The 18,792-nt window shown below is 41.5% G+C and overlaps 1 protein-coding gene across 3 annotated transcripts in view; it reads left to right on the plus strand.

Moving 5' to 3' along the window:
- Positions 1-18,792, plus strand: part of LSAMP (limbic system associated membrane protein) — a 446,642-nt gene that overhangs the window by 284,556 nt on the left and 143,294 nt on the right. For all 3 annotated transcript variants that reach the window (XM_053386082.1, XM_053386083.1, XM_053386084.1), the window contains exon 3: positions 10,684-10,809. In XM_053386082.1, the coding sequence (XP_053242057.1) occupies positions 10,684-10,809 (126 nt within the window). The remainder of the gene's footprint in view (positions 1-10,683; positions 10,810-18,792) is intronic.

Raw genomic sequence — 18,792 nt, forward strand, 5'->3', positions numbered from 1 at the left:
CTTAATGAAATCAGCCCTGAGTTCTCACTGGAAGGACAGATCGTGAAGCTGAGGCTCCAGTACTTTGGCCACCTCATGAGAAGAGAAGACTCCCTGGAGAAGACACTGATGCTGGGAAAGATGGAGGGCACAAGGAGAAGGGGGCGACAGAGGATGAGATGGTTGGATAGTGTTCTCGAAGCCACAAACATGAGTCTGACCAAACTGCGGGAGGTAGTGGAGGACAGAGGTGCCTGGCGTGCTCTGGTCCATGGGGTCACGAAGAGTCGGACACGACTAAACGACTAAACAACAACAACAAAGCCATGCAACTGAAGCAACCCACTGGCAAAGCTGTATAATTGTTCTCATTATTCTCTTGCTTATTCCATTCCTATTGAAAGCTTTCCCCTCACCCCTCTAAATAAAACTTGTGAAATGGGTAGTTGAGATCTTAGTCATATTGCTACAAAACTTAATGAGTGTTTCTCTTTCTGACATATTTTAAAAGAGCCCAGATGTAGTAACTAACTGAACTGACCTTTAATAACTGCCACTCTTGTGTGCCTGTGAGCAGATTTCAACCAAAACAAAAAATTACAGGAAGCTGTTCTTGCTAAATCAAATTGGATGCTTATGTAGCACTTTGTATCTTCAAAGCGATTTGCGGACATTAGCATGCGTCACCCTGAAGGGCTTGGGAATTTGCTTAGATTGTTAGCCTTGTGGACAGAGGCAGCATCACGCTGCTTCTTGTTATAGGTGTAAAGAGCAGTGATTAGCCTACAGTGTAGAGGAGAAGAGGAAAATTAGCCACTCACTTCTATTTACCAGTTCTGCCCCCTCTTTAAATCCCCTCTCCTCCTTCCTCACACTCCTCTCATTCACTTTAACTCAACAATGACTAATGAGGCCAATTTGATGCCAATTAGTTGCCGTAGGAAAGGACTGCTAATTGTAGCAGCCAAGGTGTCAGCTCCAAAATGCTCAAGGTGTGTATGTGCATGTGATGGCCAGCATGCCCCCCTCCCTTTAATCTTCACCTGGAGGCTGATTAGTTTCTTTGTATTTGTTGCAAAATGTTGTTAATTAGGAGCTAGGGACAAGGAAATTACAGCCCTCAAGGCTTAATTGGGAAGCTCCTGTGGAGGCTTTTATGACTATAAACTCCTTTTTTTAAGACGCAGGTTTAATGGTTTGCTCTTCGCCCTTATAGTTGAGGACTACAAAGTGCTAGAGTACTCATTTTCCACACTAAAGGAACAACAGATGTAGAACGTCAAAAAGATGGTGGATCACCAAAATTGAAGACGCATGAGAGAAATTGATTCACAAAAGTGCCCAAGTTTACTGAAGACAAGCACATTTTGGAAATCCAGCTTTCTTCTTAAGAGGCAATCAGGGGAAATGTGCATCTTGAGTCCTGGGCATTCCTGAATCAAACACATTTGAGCAGAGGTAACCAATGTGGTACTCTCAAGAGGTTGTTGAACTACAAACTTCATCAGCCCCATCCAACATGGCCAATGGCCAGGGATAATGTGAGGTGTTGTCCAACCACATCTAAAGGACACCATTTTAGCTACCACATCCCAAAGAAATATCCTAGCTAGAGTCATGAAGCATACTCTCTGGATTGCCTCTGGAGAAGAAAATTGTATTTCCGAAGTGCTTTGGGATTGAGTAAGTACAGACACTTTTGAGAATTGACTCCTCTCTCATTTCTTGACTGAATGGTGCCTTTCATATTTGCTTCCTAGATAACCAAAATCCCAACAAGTTGGGAAAATTGTGTGAAGCCCCAGATTTTGGCTTTGCAAGGAGCTTGTTAGAGAAGTATGTACATCTTCTGTTGAGTCACAACTGAATCAAATGTGAAATGACTCACCTGAAAACCACTAGGTTGGAGCTTACAGAAGATAAAAACCTCCACCAAAAGCTCATCAATGAGTTGTATATACAACACAGTCCAAAACCAGAGAATTAGTTTATGTCCAAATATGATCCAGAGACAAAGTCTGGCAGCGGTCCAAAGTCAGTGTTTTTAGCTGTGATTCCTGCATTGCAGGGGTTGAACTAGATCAGGCATAGGGCAAATTTGGCCCTCCAGATGTTTTGTGACTACAACTCCCATCATCCCTAGCTAACAGGACCAGCGGTCAGGGATGATGGGAATTGTAGTCTCAAAACATCTGGAGGACCGAGTTTAACTATGCCTGAACTAGATGATCCTTTGGGTCCCTTCCAACTCTACAATTTCATGATTCTGATATCACAGGGAGTTCAGACATGGTCCAACACAGCAAAGCAAAGAGACTAGAATGAAAAAATGATATACCAGGTCAGGACTAGGCATGACAGCTGGACAAATGCACAAGTGAGTATTCTCTGGATACCACAACTATAAAATGATGACTATCTATATCTATCTATCTATTTAAATTTCTACACCACCCTTCATCTGAGGATCACAAGACAGTTTACAATATAACATTGTAAAAGAAAAAATTAGTTTAGCACAGAGAAAAAAGTAGGACCACAGAATATGCATGTTTGAATCATCCTGTTCATTACACAAACCAAATACTTAGGTAGTTTTAAGGAGGAGGGTCATCCTTGCCTCTCCTTTCCTTCTCTCCATCTCCCCCCGCCCCCGCCCCCACCTATGTACAAGATGGTTGACGTCATGAAGACACAAGGGAAATGAAAGAGCAATGGACTTGGATGGGTGATTGGGTCAGAATGAGGAGACAAGTAGCTTGAGGGAAGCAGAGAGGAGGAATTTATCGGAACCAGAGAAATGAGACTAGGAACTTGTATATGAAAACAGAAAGGAGCCAGCACAGGCACTCAATCACAAACTAGTGCAGTTGTAGTAAACAAGGAAGTATCAAGAGAGCCACTCAGAAGCTACTGCCTTTGTCTAAAAATGATATTTGTCTTCCAGCAGCTGTTTTGCCTGTATGTGTTTTTGAAGATATTCCCTTCCCCCGCATTTGTTACAAGTGCAGTTGGCACTTAAGAGACATGCTAATGTTTTGTGGAAACAAATCACTTGCTTTCATCTTGAGTGCAACCCTGATTGCACTGGGGGATTTTGGTATGTTTTCATGTCTCATTCTTTTTATCATTTACATCAATGTGAGTTGTTCCTGTCACGAAAACTAGAGCTTGAAAATCACCAGGGTTAGATATGATGTAGTGGGAAAAGACTGTCTGCCAGCTTCTGTAAAGCCCTGTCAATGGCCTACCTTATGACAATGCTATGCACAGTTTCATGCTCATGAATAGCCTGTGGTCCAGCTGTCTCACCATGGGCGTAGCCAGGATTTATGTAGGGAAGGAGCAGAACCTCAGTTAGTTAAGTATTTTTATTGGTTTACTTGATGGGGGCAGCTCCCCCACCCACCTACCCATGCCCATGTGTCCCACCAGAGGAACATAACTATTGGACCCTTTCTCCAATGGAGCACGAAACACTGGGACCAGAGACTGTGAATTAATGCGGTCCTTTTAGGGAGATGAAGTTTTCTTTAGCACATTTTATTCAAGTACTGGAACAATACTGCCAAAATTATGATTCTACACAAAGGCATTTCTTCTATATAATGGCACATTGTTCTTATGTTGTGCTGAAAGAGGCATAGATCCACAAGTCATATCAGAAAGCCCAGTTGAATTCGGCAAAATGTACAGTGGTACCTCGGGTTAAGTACTTAATTCGTTCCGGAGGTCCGTACTTAACCGGAAACTGTTCTTAACCTGAAGCACCACTTTAGCTAATGGGGCCTCCTGCTGCTGCCGTGCCGCCGGAGCATGATTTCTGTTCTCATCCTGAAGCAAAGTTCTTAACCTGAAGTACTATTTCTGGGTTAGCGGAGTCTGTAACCTGAAGCATATGTAACCTGAAGCATATGTAACCCGAGGTACCACTGTATTCTGGATGTTCAAGATTGGCTTCTTTAACTGTCCAGACTATCCCCAAGCCATACCTCTCATCTTGACTTGGCTGGGGTTTTTCTTTGCACTGTGATAAGGCCTCTTTTTTTGCCTAGATGGAAGATGGATAAATGTGGGAAGAATATAGCCTGTTGCTCTGCTCACTTTAGCCTCTAGCCCCAAACACCATGTGGCCCTGAAAGGTTGTCTATGAGGGAATGTCACCCTCATGCTGAAAAAGGATCCCCAACCTTCACTTAGAGGCAGATTCCACTAGTTCCAATGTATGCTCCCCCTTCATTAAGGAAGCATGAGTTCACAGACGTCTACCCCTAAATGTACAACTTAAATATATTACATATGCTGCAGCTGTCCTAATCACTAGGGACAATTCTTATTTCCTAATAATAATAATAATAATTTATTATTCCATCTAACTGGGTGACTATATATGTATTAAATTTCCATACCGCCCTTCATCCAAAGATTGCAGGGTGGTATACAGTATAAAAAACAAAAATACATATCGCAATGACAAAACAAAAAGAATAATCTGACCATACAGTTTAAAAGGCTTGCTAAATAAAATAAAAGTATTTTTTTAAAAAATGAAAGAGTACAAAACAACTTTCCCCATTATTTATTTGATTCCATTCACAAATCACTCTCCCTAAAATATCTCAAACGGATTTCACAGTAATCACAGAGCACCTAGAGTAGTTCAGGCTTGCTTTAAAAGCTTTACAAATATTTCAAGCTGCTGCTAAGGTCCACAACAACTCTATTAGCGCAGGAGAGCCAAGATTGTCCTTAATGCAGCCAAGACTTCCCAATTTAAAAATGTCCTTTAAAAATTGCATACAAAGCAGGTGGGGAAGAGAGAGAAGCTAGTACAATGCTGCAAATTAAGACGATGCTGCTTTTAACACCTATGATTTCTGACACAGTGGGGGGAAACCCATTAGAGAGGAAGGCTTCAAATGATTTTGGTCTGTTTTAACTAGTGGATGACTCTGAATGTTGACCGTGTAAGATCCAGTCTTGCTTTAGAGGCCGAGTGTATTCATCACAGCCCTCCCAAGAAAGCGAGGCAGGCTTCCCATGGGAGTTTGCCAGTAGTAAGGTTGCCACATGGACAGATTTGTTCAAGCAAGAGGCATTTGGAAGCAATCAGCCTAAAGTATCAGAAATTTGAATTAGAAAAAGATGAAGAAACTGAACTATGAGGTTGTCTGTACTTCTCTGGGGCTTGCTCAAGCATTTCTTTCATCAGGGGCCCCCAATCATTTGGAGACACATTTAGAAAAACAAGAATTGTTTTGGGCCACACAAAACACACACATTTCCAAGAAGGGAAAGTGGTAATGCTCAAAAGCAGACATCTCAGAACAAATGAAGCACAGCCAAAACAAGAAACCAACATGTCACCAAAAAAAGGCAGCCCCCTCCTGAAATCCCAAAATTCCCATGTAAAATTGGGAAGGGGCCTTGAAAGACACCAAGGAGAATGGCTGGTGGTGTTGTGGTGCTCACAGATGCCGGGGGGGGGGGGGGCTTCAGTGCTACATAGATGGTGCTGAAAATCACTTGCCAGGGCAAACTAAGGAAGCCGCCTAGGGTGGCAGAATGTTACAGTCCCTAGACCAGGCTCCCACTGCTGTGTCACAGAATTACAGTTTTTTGATTGTTAACTCATTAATTATTTGATAGAGTTTAGATAGAATAATTTATATTCATTTTATGTAATAATCAAATTTTCAAAAGATGTTAAAGGTCTTGTAGCATGCACTTTAACTTCAGAATTTGATGAGCATAAAACATAAAACAAAATTACAATCTTCGTTCCAACTTTTCTCATTTGTTCAGCTGATATAGGTGAACCATTTTCAAATGAATCAGTTAGTCTATAAGGACCTTTCTCTCTCCATTTCTGAATAGCACATTCTTTTCAATCAGTTTTGTCAATCAATCATAGAGTTCAGTTGGTAGAGCATGAGGCTCTTAATCTCAGGGACATGGGTTCGAACCCCATGTTAGGCAAAAGATTCCTTCATTACAGGGGGTTGGACTAGGTTACTCTCATGGTCCCTTCCAATTCTATGATTCTATGATTTTCCTGTCATATAAAAAGTGGGTGCAGTACAAAAGGCATCCATAGTGAGATTGAAGGAGCTAATTTAGGTGCCCACATCTTCCATACTTTCAGATCTACCTAAGCAAATAGCTTTACTATGGAATAAAAAATGTTTTTAATATATGTTAAAAATGGTAAACTTGGTACTCTATATCAGGGTGGCCAACTCCCGAGAGACTGTGATCTACTTTCAGAATTTAAATCTGGCAATGATCTACCCCCGCTTTTTGGGGGTTCAGGTCAAAGTTGTTGAGGAGGAAAGCCCCGTTTTTATACAAATACTTGCTTGGGAGTGAAGTTCCGTTTCGGGGGGGGGGGTGGTTTAAAGGCAATGGTCAAAGGGAAAAAGTCACTCACAATAATATTGCTATGAAGGAAAACAGCAAAAAATGATAGCAAACTTTGTACACTGGGGTAGAAGATCCAGATTACAATTAGCTGTGATGTATCAACAGTCTCAAGGTGTGTGTGTCTTGCTGTGGCATGATAACTTTGTAAATGAGGTACAGCTATCATCTTTTGCTACTTAAAAAAAAATGCTATGTCAAAATACAAATGGGTATAGTCTGAAACAAAACTTTAAAAAAATATGGTAGAACTATCATTTTCACCTAGGACACTGTTCCCATCCATGATAATGTCAGCCTAGACCAGTTTTTGATATCGTTCTTAATATTTCTTATTAATGGCAGAAAATGAGCTTTATAAAGTTTTTCCCAGGTTTTTGTTATATTAATTCCAAGATATTTAATATATTGTGGGCAGATCGAAAGTCTATCTTCATTCTTAATTCATCTTGTAAATCAGTTCAGACACAACAATTCTGGTTTAGTTTTATTAATTGTCAATCTGTTCACTCTGCCAAATGCTTCAGTTTTCACCAGGCAGTGAAACAGGGCGGGCTGCCCCTGCCACTTGCAAATGACAGTTCTTCAACAAAACTCTGCGTTCTGAAACCAGCTCCCAATAGGACTATGGGGTTTTTTGGTATAAATGGTATCCATGCAGTTGGAATAAACCATATAGAAGGTGGCTTTCAAAAAGTAGGTTGACTACAGAGAGCACACCACCTTGGAATATATGCAATACAGTGGTACCTTGGTTTACAAACTTCATCCGTTCCGGAAGTCCGTTCTCAAACCAAAACAGTTCTTAATCTGAAGCACACTTTCCCTAATGAAGCCTCCCGCCACTGGTGCCCTTCCACCGTTCAGATTACGTTCTTAGACTGAGGTAAAGTACTCAAATCAAGACACTATTTCCGGTTTTGCAGAGTTTGTAAACCAAATACCGTATTTTTTGCACCATAACACTCACTTTTTTCCTCCTAGAAAGTAAGGGGAAATGTCTGTGCGTGTTATGGAGGAAATGCCTACGGGTGGCATGCCTACGGATTTTCCTCCTCTAAAAACTACGTGCGTGTTATAGTTGGGTGCGTGTTATAGAGCGAAAAATACGGTAGTTCTTAAACCAGACTGTTCTTAAACCAAGGTACCACTGTATATGAAGAAATGACTCTCAGTGGCTCTCCTGATTTGATTAGGAGATAACCAACCCTTCCCCCAGACTTTCAAAACAGTGTGATGCAAAAGAACTGGCTGATTTGTGTTTCTGATCACAGTATGTGAAATTCAGCCCACACAATCACTCTTTTTGTTGGCTCTCACAGCCTTTTGTTGCTAGTTTCAGCGGCATGTGAAGCTATAATGGACAGAATTCCCATGTACTTCAAGCCTTACAAATCTATGTTGCATTGGCCTAGTTCTCCAAGCTGCCCATTTCCTTCCACGCAGAATTTTCAGCTTTCTCCTCATGCCTTCTTTTCTTCAGCTTTGTATCAACTCCTGTTGTTTCCCCAGGCCCTTCCTTTTTAGGTCTGCTTGAGTTGCTTAAGAACATAATAGGAGCCTGATGGATCAGGTCAATGGCCCATCTAGTCCAGCATCCTGTTGTCACATTAGGTGAGCTTGCAAGCTAGACCAACACTCTGTTGTTGTTGTTGTTTAGTCGTTTAGTCGTGTCCGACTCTCCGTGACCCCATGGACCAGAGCACGCCAGGCACTTCTGTCTTCCACTGCCTCCCACAGTTTGGTCAAACTCATTCTGGTAGCTTCAAGAACACTGTCCAACCATCTCGTCCTCTGTCGTCCCCTTCTCCTTGTGCCCTCCATCTTTCCCAACATCAGGGTCTTCTCCAGGGAGTCTTCTCTTCTCATGAGGTGGCCAAAGTATTGGAGCCTCAGCTTCACGATCTGTCCTTCCAGTGAGCACTCAGGGCTGATTTCCTTAAGAATGGAGAGGTTTGATCTTCTTGCAGTCCATGGGACTCTCAAGAGTCTCCTCCAGCACCATAATTCAAAAGCATCAATTCTTCGGTGATCAGCCTTCTTCATGGTCCAGCTCTCACTTCCATACATCACTACTGGGAAAACCATAACTTTAACTGTACGGTCCTTTGTTGGCAAGGTGATATCTCTGCTTTTTAAGATGCTGTCTAGGTTTGACCAACACTCTGCCCACCTGCAATTCCCAGCACCTGCTATTCAGAGACATAATGCCTCTGACAGTTGAGGTAGAACATAGCCATGGTGGCTGGTAACTGTCGATAGCCTTGCTCTCCTTGAATTTGTCTGAACTTCTTTTAAAGCCATCCAAGTTGGCGACCATCACTTTAGCCACCCTATCTCTTTATTAACTTGAGGAAAAAATTGGCTGTCCCTGTTCAAAGTGGAAACAGCAGCTGAAAGGCTTCTAGCCAGCAAACTTCCAAATGGATGAGAGCATGATTTTCACCTAAGAAGCCACCGCTTAAGGTGACTCAGCCTTGTGGTTATTTTAGCCTCCATAGTGAATCAAAGTTATTTGATTCCCTCTGCGCTCCTGAGTTCCTGCTTGGTGCTCTGGAAGCTGACTCATGGCTCTAGCAAAATCAAAAGAGCCAAGCAAATATTGTATACATTTTCTTTACTCAGCTGTACTTCCACAGCTAAATATAGCCCTGGCATGACACACTGCATTGGTTTGCACTCAGTTCACATTTCCAGGATTATTTACAGAATCACAAGGACTCTTTGAAGTGAAAGCACAGATTCCGAAGCAAAAATATGCATCGTAGGGGGAATTTCACAGCAAATTCAGCTTCCTGCCATGCCAAAGAAGACACCGCAACCTTACCTTCAAATGGAAACTGTATGCTATACAAAGAGATTAGTAAATCCCCTGAGTAAATGCTTTCTCACATTCAAGGGTACAGGCACTTTTACTTCAGACTTGTTGGGGAGCGCTATGACAGAATATATCTTAAAACTGCAGACCCATAGACTTAGAACATGGGTTGAGCTTGGCAGGAGTGAAGGAGTGGGGAAGGTGATTTGGAGGGGTGAACCTGCCTGTCAGAGTGCTGGATCCTGTCCCCGCCTCCTGCTATAAACGCTTTAGGGAACAGACACAACTCAGTGGTAGAGCATCTGCTTTACATACAGATGGTCCCTGGTCCAATCCCCAACATCTCCAAACAGGACTGGGAATGTCTCCTATCTCAAATCCCAAAGAGCTGCTGCTATCCAGTGTGGACTACACTGAGCTAGATGGTCTGACATGGTACAAAACAGCTTCCTATGCTTCCCCCACCTGACTACCGTGAAGTAAGCTAAAGTGGCTGGTCCAGATGGGCTGCTGGGGAAAAAACTGCAGGCATATTATGAGTCCAGTTTCTCCTGTGCAGCGTATATCCACTTGAGGCAGAACATTCCTCTCCTTTGCAGCTATTTGGTGCTACCTAAGTTTGAAATGGGACGTGGGTGGCGCTGTGGGTTAAACCACAGACCCTAGGACTTGCCGATCAGAAGGTCAGCGGTTCGAAGCCCCTCGACAGGGTGAGCTCCCGTTGCTCGGTCCCTGCTCCTGCCAACCTAGCAGTTCAAAAGCACGTCAAAGTGCAAGTAGATAAATAGGTACTGCTCCGGCGGGAAGGTAAACTGCGTTTCCGTGCGCTGCTCTGGTTTGCCATAAGTGGCTTAGTCATGCTGGCTGCATGACCCAGAAGCTGTACACTGGCTCCCTCGGCCAATAAAGCGAGATGAGCACCGCAACCCCAGAGTCTGTCACGATTGGAACTAATGTTCAGGGGTCCCTTTACCCTTTACCTTTACCTAGGTTTGAAATATGAGCTGCTGCCATAACTTGTAATTTGGCCCTAAGGCTGCACTCCCATGCAGATTTATTAGAAAGCAAACTCCACTGAACACAGTCTTGGTTTATCATTAATGAATACATTACATTTTGTTGAAATATTTCCTGAAGACATCAGTGTCCAAAGCTAAGAAGTGTCAGTCACTTACTCTCTGCCTCTTCCTGTCCCTACTCTGTGATATTCTGATCACCTGTGTAATGAGTTTTAGTAAATAATAAAAAAAGCAGTGGGCTTACTCCTGAGTATGGAGAGTTGGGTTGCACAACAGCAATGTATATCAGTGAGAGCAGCACCTGAATATTTGCCTTCAACGTGTTATTTTTACTTGACTCTTAGAATGAGGGGATTAGGAAGGGCACTCAGTAACCCAACTATAGGGTAGAGCTGCTCTGAAGTTGAAAAGCTGTGCCAAAACCAACCAACCTTTTTGTTTCCGTAGTTCCACCAAAGATCTCCAACATCTCATCAGATGTCACTGTGAATGAAGGCAGTAACGTGACCCTGGTGTGTATGGCAAATGGGCGCCCCGAACCTGTTATCACTTGGAGACACCTCACCCCTACAGGTAGGTAGCCTTGGTCTATATCTATGTGCTTCTTATTGTTTCCTGTTTTGCACACCAGCAGAGGAAGTTTCAATGTAAAAACAGCCAGGAAAAGGTAAGCTCATTGGATCAACAAAGTGTTGATGGGTTGTTTTTTTCTACATCAGACTGTGCCAGTCAACATTGGGACATTCTGCTTGCTGCTAGCAGATGTTTTCATCTAATAGATGTGGTCTTTGTCATTGCAAATACAATATAGCAATAAGGGAACCTATCACTAGCCGCAGACAAAGTGAAAAGGCCTTGCCCTTCTAATAATGAGTTCAAAGTGAGCCTTTCAAAATCACAAAATTGGCTTCTAGTATGGTGCCAATAGTCATTTCTTACCTGCAGTCTTAAGTCTCTCTATAGACTATTTTTGCAGATAGGTCATAGAAGAAAACAGGTTGGCTCCCCCCACCCCCCGTTTTGTGTTACAAAAGAAGAGATGCTAGTAGGAATTCAATGAGTGCGAAACCAGCCTGGCCCATTGACCATTTAATTGTTCCTTTGATACTTTAATGTTGGTTGTCTTGGAAAGGGCACTGTCATTAGCCTGACCCACAGGGCAATCAGAATAGGGAGGTTGCTTTCTGATTATTTATCCTTTTAGCATTTATCTTAGACAGAAAAAGAACATGCTTATGGCAATACTAAGAGCTTCTTGACACTGAAGCCTTCCAGACTAAGTGCTGCATCACATATCAATCAGCAACAAAACCAGGTTCATTATCAAATATGCACTCTGTGTGAAGGCACAGCCAGTTTCTGACGAATATTTCTGTATGATGCATGTGTTTTCAATCAGCTGTTTTCAGAACGATGCTTAGCAAGACAAAACCTTATGTGCACACCTAAAAATGTAAAGTGTGAAGTGGCCCCAAGATGATTCCACAGTGTTTTCATCTATATTACAACACACACACACACCCACGCACACACACACACAACCACATATGGCATATTTTAGCCTTATCATAAAATGGCAATGCAGATTCTAACTGTGCCCAGTGAAATTTTACACAGATGAGAAATAGGGAACCTATGTTCCTCCAGAAGTTGCTGGACAACAACTCCCATCATCCTCAGCTATTGAGCATGGCATGCTGGCTGGGGAGTTGTAGTCCAACAATATCTGGAAGGCCATAGGTTGCTTGCTGAATCCCAGTACAATTTCTTCTGAATTATCAGGTAAATGATAGTTATAGGTCTGACTCTCCAAAATGTTCTTTTTTTAGGACAGTATGAACCCATTTGTAAATAACTGTCTTTTACATTACAAGGTGTTTTTTCCCCTTGACCTGTACCAGTAATTTGCTTCCATCTTCAAGGAATGTAATTTTCATACATATTTGCATCCTATTAAGCATTAGCAAGAAGATTTACAATTTTTCAAAGAATGTAGCAAGACATGTGCAAATTCAACTTCTGACGGTGCCTACTCTAGCTCCCACATGTTATCAATGCTGATGATCCCAGCAGATGTTGGAGAGAATCAATTTCAATTCAGCAATTACCCCAGACAGACTCACAATTCACTCTTTAGGTGCCATTTCCTTTAGAAATGGATTCCGCTCTTATTCAGATTAGAGAAAAACACAAAATGAAACCCATACTGTGTCTTCTGACTTCTGTCTTTTTAAGAATAAGAAATTTGACAATATGAGCCAAGGTGTTAGAGGAGATTAATGCTGTCATAGGATAAATTTACAGAGCAAGAAATACTGTGAAATTAAACAGCAGGCACAGATCGGAAATTAGGAGGGAAATGGATGGGAATGGAAAAGTTGGAGATTAATTTCAGTTTAGTCACCCTTAAATCGGAGGGGGGATTGTCAAATTGTGAGCCAACCTTACAGTTTATACATAGGACTAAGGTAAACAGGGTTTCTGGGAAAGCCTCTCTGATTTTGCATGGCATGCATGCAGGAAGAAACTGTACCAGTTGTACTTTTGCCTGTCTTGCAACTATTAAAGGGCCCTTTCCACTCTCTAAAAAAAACTACCCCCACCAAAGCAGCAAAGAATGAAGCAAAGATTATTCCCTATAAAACATCTTAGAAAAGCAGCATTTGAAATCAACTAATAAATTTACAGTCCTCATGCAGAAAGTCCCAGTTTTAATCCCCAACATCTCCATATAGGGCTCAGAGAGACCCCGACTAAAACCCTGAAGAGTCACTGCCAATCTGTGAAGATAGTACTGAACCAGATGGAACAGTGGCTTAACTCAAGATAAGGCAGCTTCGTGCTACTACCCCTACAAATGCTACTAACATCACTACTACCCCTAAGTAATACTAGTGACAGTGTTACAATTCTATCCCACCTTTTGTTCAAGATTAAGGCATCATGCATGGTATGTTCTCTCCTTTAAACCCTCACAACAACTGTGTGAAGTAGGTTACACTGAGAGAAAGTGACAGGCTCAAGATCACCCTGTGAATTTCAAGATTGAGTGGTGGTTTGAAACTGGGGTCTCCCCAGCCCTGCTCTGACATCTAGCCATTCATTACATTACGCTGGCTTTCAGAAGTAGTAGTAGTAGCAGCAGCAGCAAAATGATAATAATCCAAGGCCTGGTCCTATCCCATTGAAACAAGCTATATAATAAGCAAGGGAAGGAAATGCTGCCAAGAATAAATGGGGCGGAAGAAGGGAAACAAGCCAACGAAAGAAATGTGAGCAAAGCAAGGCAGAGAGAATGTTTCCTCCACTGAATTCTGAAGTAACCAGCCGTTCCCTTCTGCCGTTGCCAGTACTAGGTGCAACTGTGCCAGCTCCTGAGGTATGATTGGAAATGTGTTCTGTTTCCCACCCCCCTTAATTAAGTTATATGTTTGCAATCTGCTAACTTCCAAGACCTAATTTTGCTCCAAAGGGCTGCTCTCCCACAGCATTTTATTTTCTTCCTCCTTGGAATATTAGTCTTGCAACATTCAGACATCTCTTCTAATGTTACCGCGGAAGTCATTCCACATTGCGTACGGATCATTGGTGTGTATTACAGGAGTTAAGTGGATGCTCATTGCTTTGAAAATCTATCCTGGAGCCTTCATCATTTCTAAAGTTTCCTGCAAAGTAACCCTTTTTTCTACTTGGGTATATTTCTGTATATTTCTGTATGACCACCCCTTCTTATCTGCTAAACTCACTTGCCAATATTTAGTTATTCTATGTTAGCAATGACCTTTGTAACTGGTCTGTGAATGAAGCATGTGGCTTGTTGCATTGATGTCTAAGGATAATAAAAATAACAGGACTATAGAGAATTCCAGTGAGTTTAAGTCCCAGCACCAAATCAGGATCAAACTCTGAATGTCAGATAGTCAGTCCCTTCACAAAACATTCGACTACTTAAAATAAAACCACAGCTGAGGTGCAGGTGTTCATCACTTCTTTTTAGAATTATAAAGTACAGTTCAACCCTAGATGATTAGGAGACTCCCAGTGCTTCACTTCTATACTAAATGGTGCTTTTATACTGCCATTAATTGGAAGATAGATAGGAGAAAGTAAAGGCATATTTACATTTCTCCCCTCCCCTTCAAAAGTAGGGGGAATTGCTTTCCTCCCTTGTCTTTTCTTTTACCAGATATGCAAAATATACCAGACATTTTTCTCTCTCACATCAGCCACCAGTTCCCCTAAGCCCATAAACTGCCGGTAGCAAGCTGGCTTCATCCCTGGTGAGATGGTTAAATTGTCACAGTTGCTGTCGACTGTAGCACAGAAGCCTGGGGTAAAGGGAGAGGAGCTGAGGTATGGGGAAAGAAGCCCTTTAATAATTCAGATGGCAAATATCAATGCAAATCAGGTTTAATTCTGGGAGGTATTCTGGTAATGAAAGCTGAAATGCCATTTCTCAGAGTGACATCAGCCCCTGATTCATTCTTCATGACTGTTCTGCCACTTTTGTACGGTAAACAGATTGGTTTGGGATGAGCAAGCAGAGAAGAAAAACAACCGCACCTACTCAGCACAGTCATTGCCCTCTTCATATTCTGGGATGGTGAGCTTCAAAGCTCGGGTGACCACCTTTTGTAGCACGTTCAGGGATTCCATGTTGGGCACAGTGATTACCAAAGATAACCAAGCCATGAATATTTCTATAGCTCAAATGGCAGAACTTTCCTCTGTGGATCAGTCTTGTAATAAGGGTGGGCAGTAGGCAGCACTTGCCAGGGTTCAGGAGCCGACAAGTTTGAGGAAAGACAACTCCACTGCCAGAAATGTAATAAAAAAATACACTGAATGTTGAGAAGATATGGGAGTGAAATTAGAGGCTCCTTTCTAGTGGTTGTTGGGGGTTTGGGGGGGAGGGGAGATAATTAGATGCTTCTATCTTCAGTTGAACTTCAATTAAAAGGAAAAAACTGTTTTGCCTGAGGCATTCCTGCATTTCAGGTGTTTATACTAGATGACCATTGGAGTCCCTTCCAGCTGTACATTTCTATGAATCTATGGGTCAAACAAAAAGTTAAATGACATTAAATCCGTATGAAATTCTTTTAGTTAGCTGTGGGGGAGGAGAGAATTGGCACCATATCCAATTTCTTACTGTGACAGTCAAATTATGGCTAGAAGGGGTGCTTTGTCAACAGTAGCCTCATTCTTCCTGTGCACATATTCTAGTGTTACCTCTTTCTAAGTGACTGGATATATATTGTGAATATTGTTTAACAGATGGGGTTTCCTCAGCTATTAATTTCCACCTATATTTTCATTATGCATTTGCATGCTCTGCAACTTATTGACACTTCCATTACAAGTTCCCTGTCTTTTTGTTTTTAAATGGAGTAGTTTCTAAGTTGCTGGGCCAACATGACATGTTCAGCATTTGCCCCAATTAGCTCCCTGTGTGCTTTCTTGAATCACCATTTGTAGCAGAAAGTCAGCTAAGTAGTTCCACTGCCCTGTGACAGTTAGTCTGGGCCGTTCCCATGCTAGTGACCAGACGCTTCTCCTGCATGAGGCAATGGCTTGTGGTGAAAATGCTCATTTGTGGAAAGAAGATTCAAAATACTGTGAGAAAGTGTTCTAAGCAATATATTAAAGGTCTAGATAAAGGCCATATCAATATCTACCATGGGAGGCATTCAGGCTCATTAGCATGAGAAGTAATGTGAAAATGTCATACATATGCTATGTATGAACCATAACAGAAATCAGAGCCACTCCATATGTTTACCTACAATAAAATAGTTAGCTGGAAGATTCCGTTCCCATCATTTACTTTCCCAATTCCATTCCATGCAATACCAGTAATAGGACAAACGCTGCACCCAACTGTCTGGGACAGGCAATTCAGTGCAAATCAAACCTGTCTAACTGGGCTTATCAAATATATTTGATCCATCTCTTTTTCAACAGTAATAATTCCTTAATCCCATCTAGATAAAATACATATCCACATAGGAATGCTGGTGTGTGTGTGTGTGTGTGTGTGTGTGTGTGTGTGTGTACGCTCAATAAACAATGGACTTGATACAACCCCCCCACAAACTTTGTGCAAATAAATTAGGGTGAATGCTCCATAAACAGATTGTTGGGAAGAAAACCTAAACTTTTATTCAGTATTTATTCTTTTTGAGTCCATTGGGTATTACACTGAAGAAACAATAAATTCTCCTCTAATGTGGTAAGAGTTATGGTCCAGTCCAGGCCAAATCTCGTATTTGCAGGTAATGAGTCATCTGTAAAAGCAAAGAGAAATTCAGGGCACCTTCATTGAAAAAGGGTTACTCTAGTTATCTAGTTTGAGTTTAGCACAGCATTTGAGGCTGTGAGTGTTCAGAACTCAATATGACACTTCGATTAGGCAATTCAATTCACTGGGACAAAAGTAGCTTGAGGGGGCTTGTCTCTTTTTCTTTTTTGCTCTTGCAGAGGGGAAAAAACCATCTCTTCGACTTTACATTGCATTCAGAGAAAACTAAAAGTTATGCTTTCCCATATACTGGACTCCCCCACAAGGCTTAGTATTAACCTGAGATGTCCCCGGGCAATGCAAAGGTCCAGCATAGACTACAGAGTTGAAAGAATCCATTTCTGACTTTGTCCAGCTGTTTCAAGTGGCGCTGCTTATCCCTACCTCTTCCTAGTAATTTGATGTAGTTAATTTGCTTCCGCATACTTGATGGCGATGCCATTGCTCAAAGTCCTCTCTTCACAAGCTTTTTAATCGTGGTTGGTAACGAGTTGCCTCTGACAAAGTCGTCTCAACTCATAGAGCTGTTTTTGGGACCAGATGAAACTGTTAAGTATACCCGAGCCTTAAAAGCTGCCACTGTAATCTGGTGTGCAGTTTTGTAGATATGATACTAATATCCAGTGTGGTGTAGTGGTTAAGAGTGGTAGTCTCGTAATCTGGTGAACTGGGTTCGCGTCTCTGCTCCTCCACATACAGCTGCTGGGTGACCTTGGGCTAGTCACACTTCTTTGAAGTCTCTCAGCCTCACTCACCTCACAGAGTGTTTGTTGTGGGGGAGGAAGGGAAAGGACAATGTTAGCCGCTTTGAGACTCCTTAGGGTAGTGATAAAGTGGGATATCAAATCCAAACTCTTCTTCATCCCATATTCTGAAAGTACTCCGTCAGTCAACCTTCAAATCATCAGGCAGGGTCTATATGCCCTGTTGGGTAACACACATTTCAGTATGGTTTCCTGAGCTACAGCATGAGGGATTTTACCAGCAGGCATCGATAAGGAGCATACATAGGTTTTATTTTTTGTTGCATTGGGTTAGATGCACTTGTATGGTGTGCATTTATAGAAGGCAACAGAGGTCATTTCCTATATCTTTTGCTTGATGATACAGTTATATTTGATACCATATTTAAAGATTTTGGAATTTTTAGGCTCTCAGTATGTGTGGATATTATGGTTTTATATTGATGGTCTTTATCATAGTGGCCAGTGCTTTTCAGATTACATTGATTGTCACGTCTTTTGAATTGTTTTTACAAACATTCCCTTGGTAAGGGTATGCATTTGACACCTGGTAGGGAGAGCGGTCTGTGTCAGGGTTGAACCAGAGATCCTATTTGTGCAGAGCATTTGTTCCTAACTAAGTTATGGGTTGTTTAAACCCACTGGTTTCAGTATTGTTTAATAGGACTTAAGACTACAACGCAGCTGTGTTGTTGTTTTTCTTCTCCTTTTGAGACACTGAATATGCTTGCAAACAGTGTACACCCTTTCCCATCACTAAAGACTATAAAATCCCTGGCGATACAGGTCACGTGTATAATATTAATTCAGCTTGATGACTGATAGTCCATAGGCAACTCCATATATAGTTGATACATTGTTAAATGAGTCACACAACATTTAATGAGAACCCTTGTGAAAATCCGCTTCCATTAAAAAAATACTAATTAAAAACAAGTTTCTGACCCTTGTGGCTAGACATATGGATTTAAAAAATGCAGGGTGCACATGCAAAAGGCTTCATTATTGGGGTATGGGGCAAAATTAATACCACATTATATAGAAATTTACTACTTCCTCATGTTTTTTTAACAACAAAGCATGGAGTTTGTGCACTTTTTCAAAAACAAATAAAAATTTCTTAGATAAATGCATAATTTATTTTGAGACGAGATGAATTCATGAAGTAAATTTAAAAGCTTCCATAAATAAGAAAAGAGAAGAAAAGAAATGGAGCAAAACATTTAATTACTGCCCTGTCAATGTCTGTTTTTAAAAGCAAATTTCCTATCTTAATTATAATTGCATTCACATAATTGGGATGAGAGATATCCTTAAAGTTTTTTAAAAGGGTGCAGCCCTCATGCATTCATCACCACTTCTAAATGGTTCCTGAAGATGACCCCACCCCCACCCCATCACAGGGGGGATACTATGTAGCATCTGTGATGGGATTGTACTGTCCATGATTATGTATTTTCATTCTAAAGGTTTTTGTATAATTGTAAAGAGAGAAAACAAGCCTAACTAGTG

Source organism: Podarcis raffonei, chromosome 4 (genome assembly GCF_027172205.1).
Source record: "Podarcis raffonei isolate rPodRaf1 chromosome 4, rPodRaf1.pri, whole genome shotgun sequence".
Classification (NCBI taxonomy): Eukaryota; Metazoa; Chordata; class Lepidosauria; order Squamata; family Lacertidae; genus Podarcis; species Podarcis raffonei.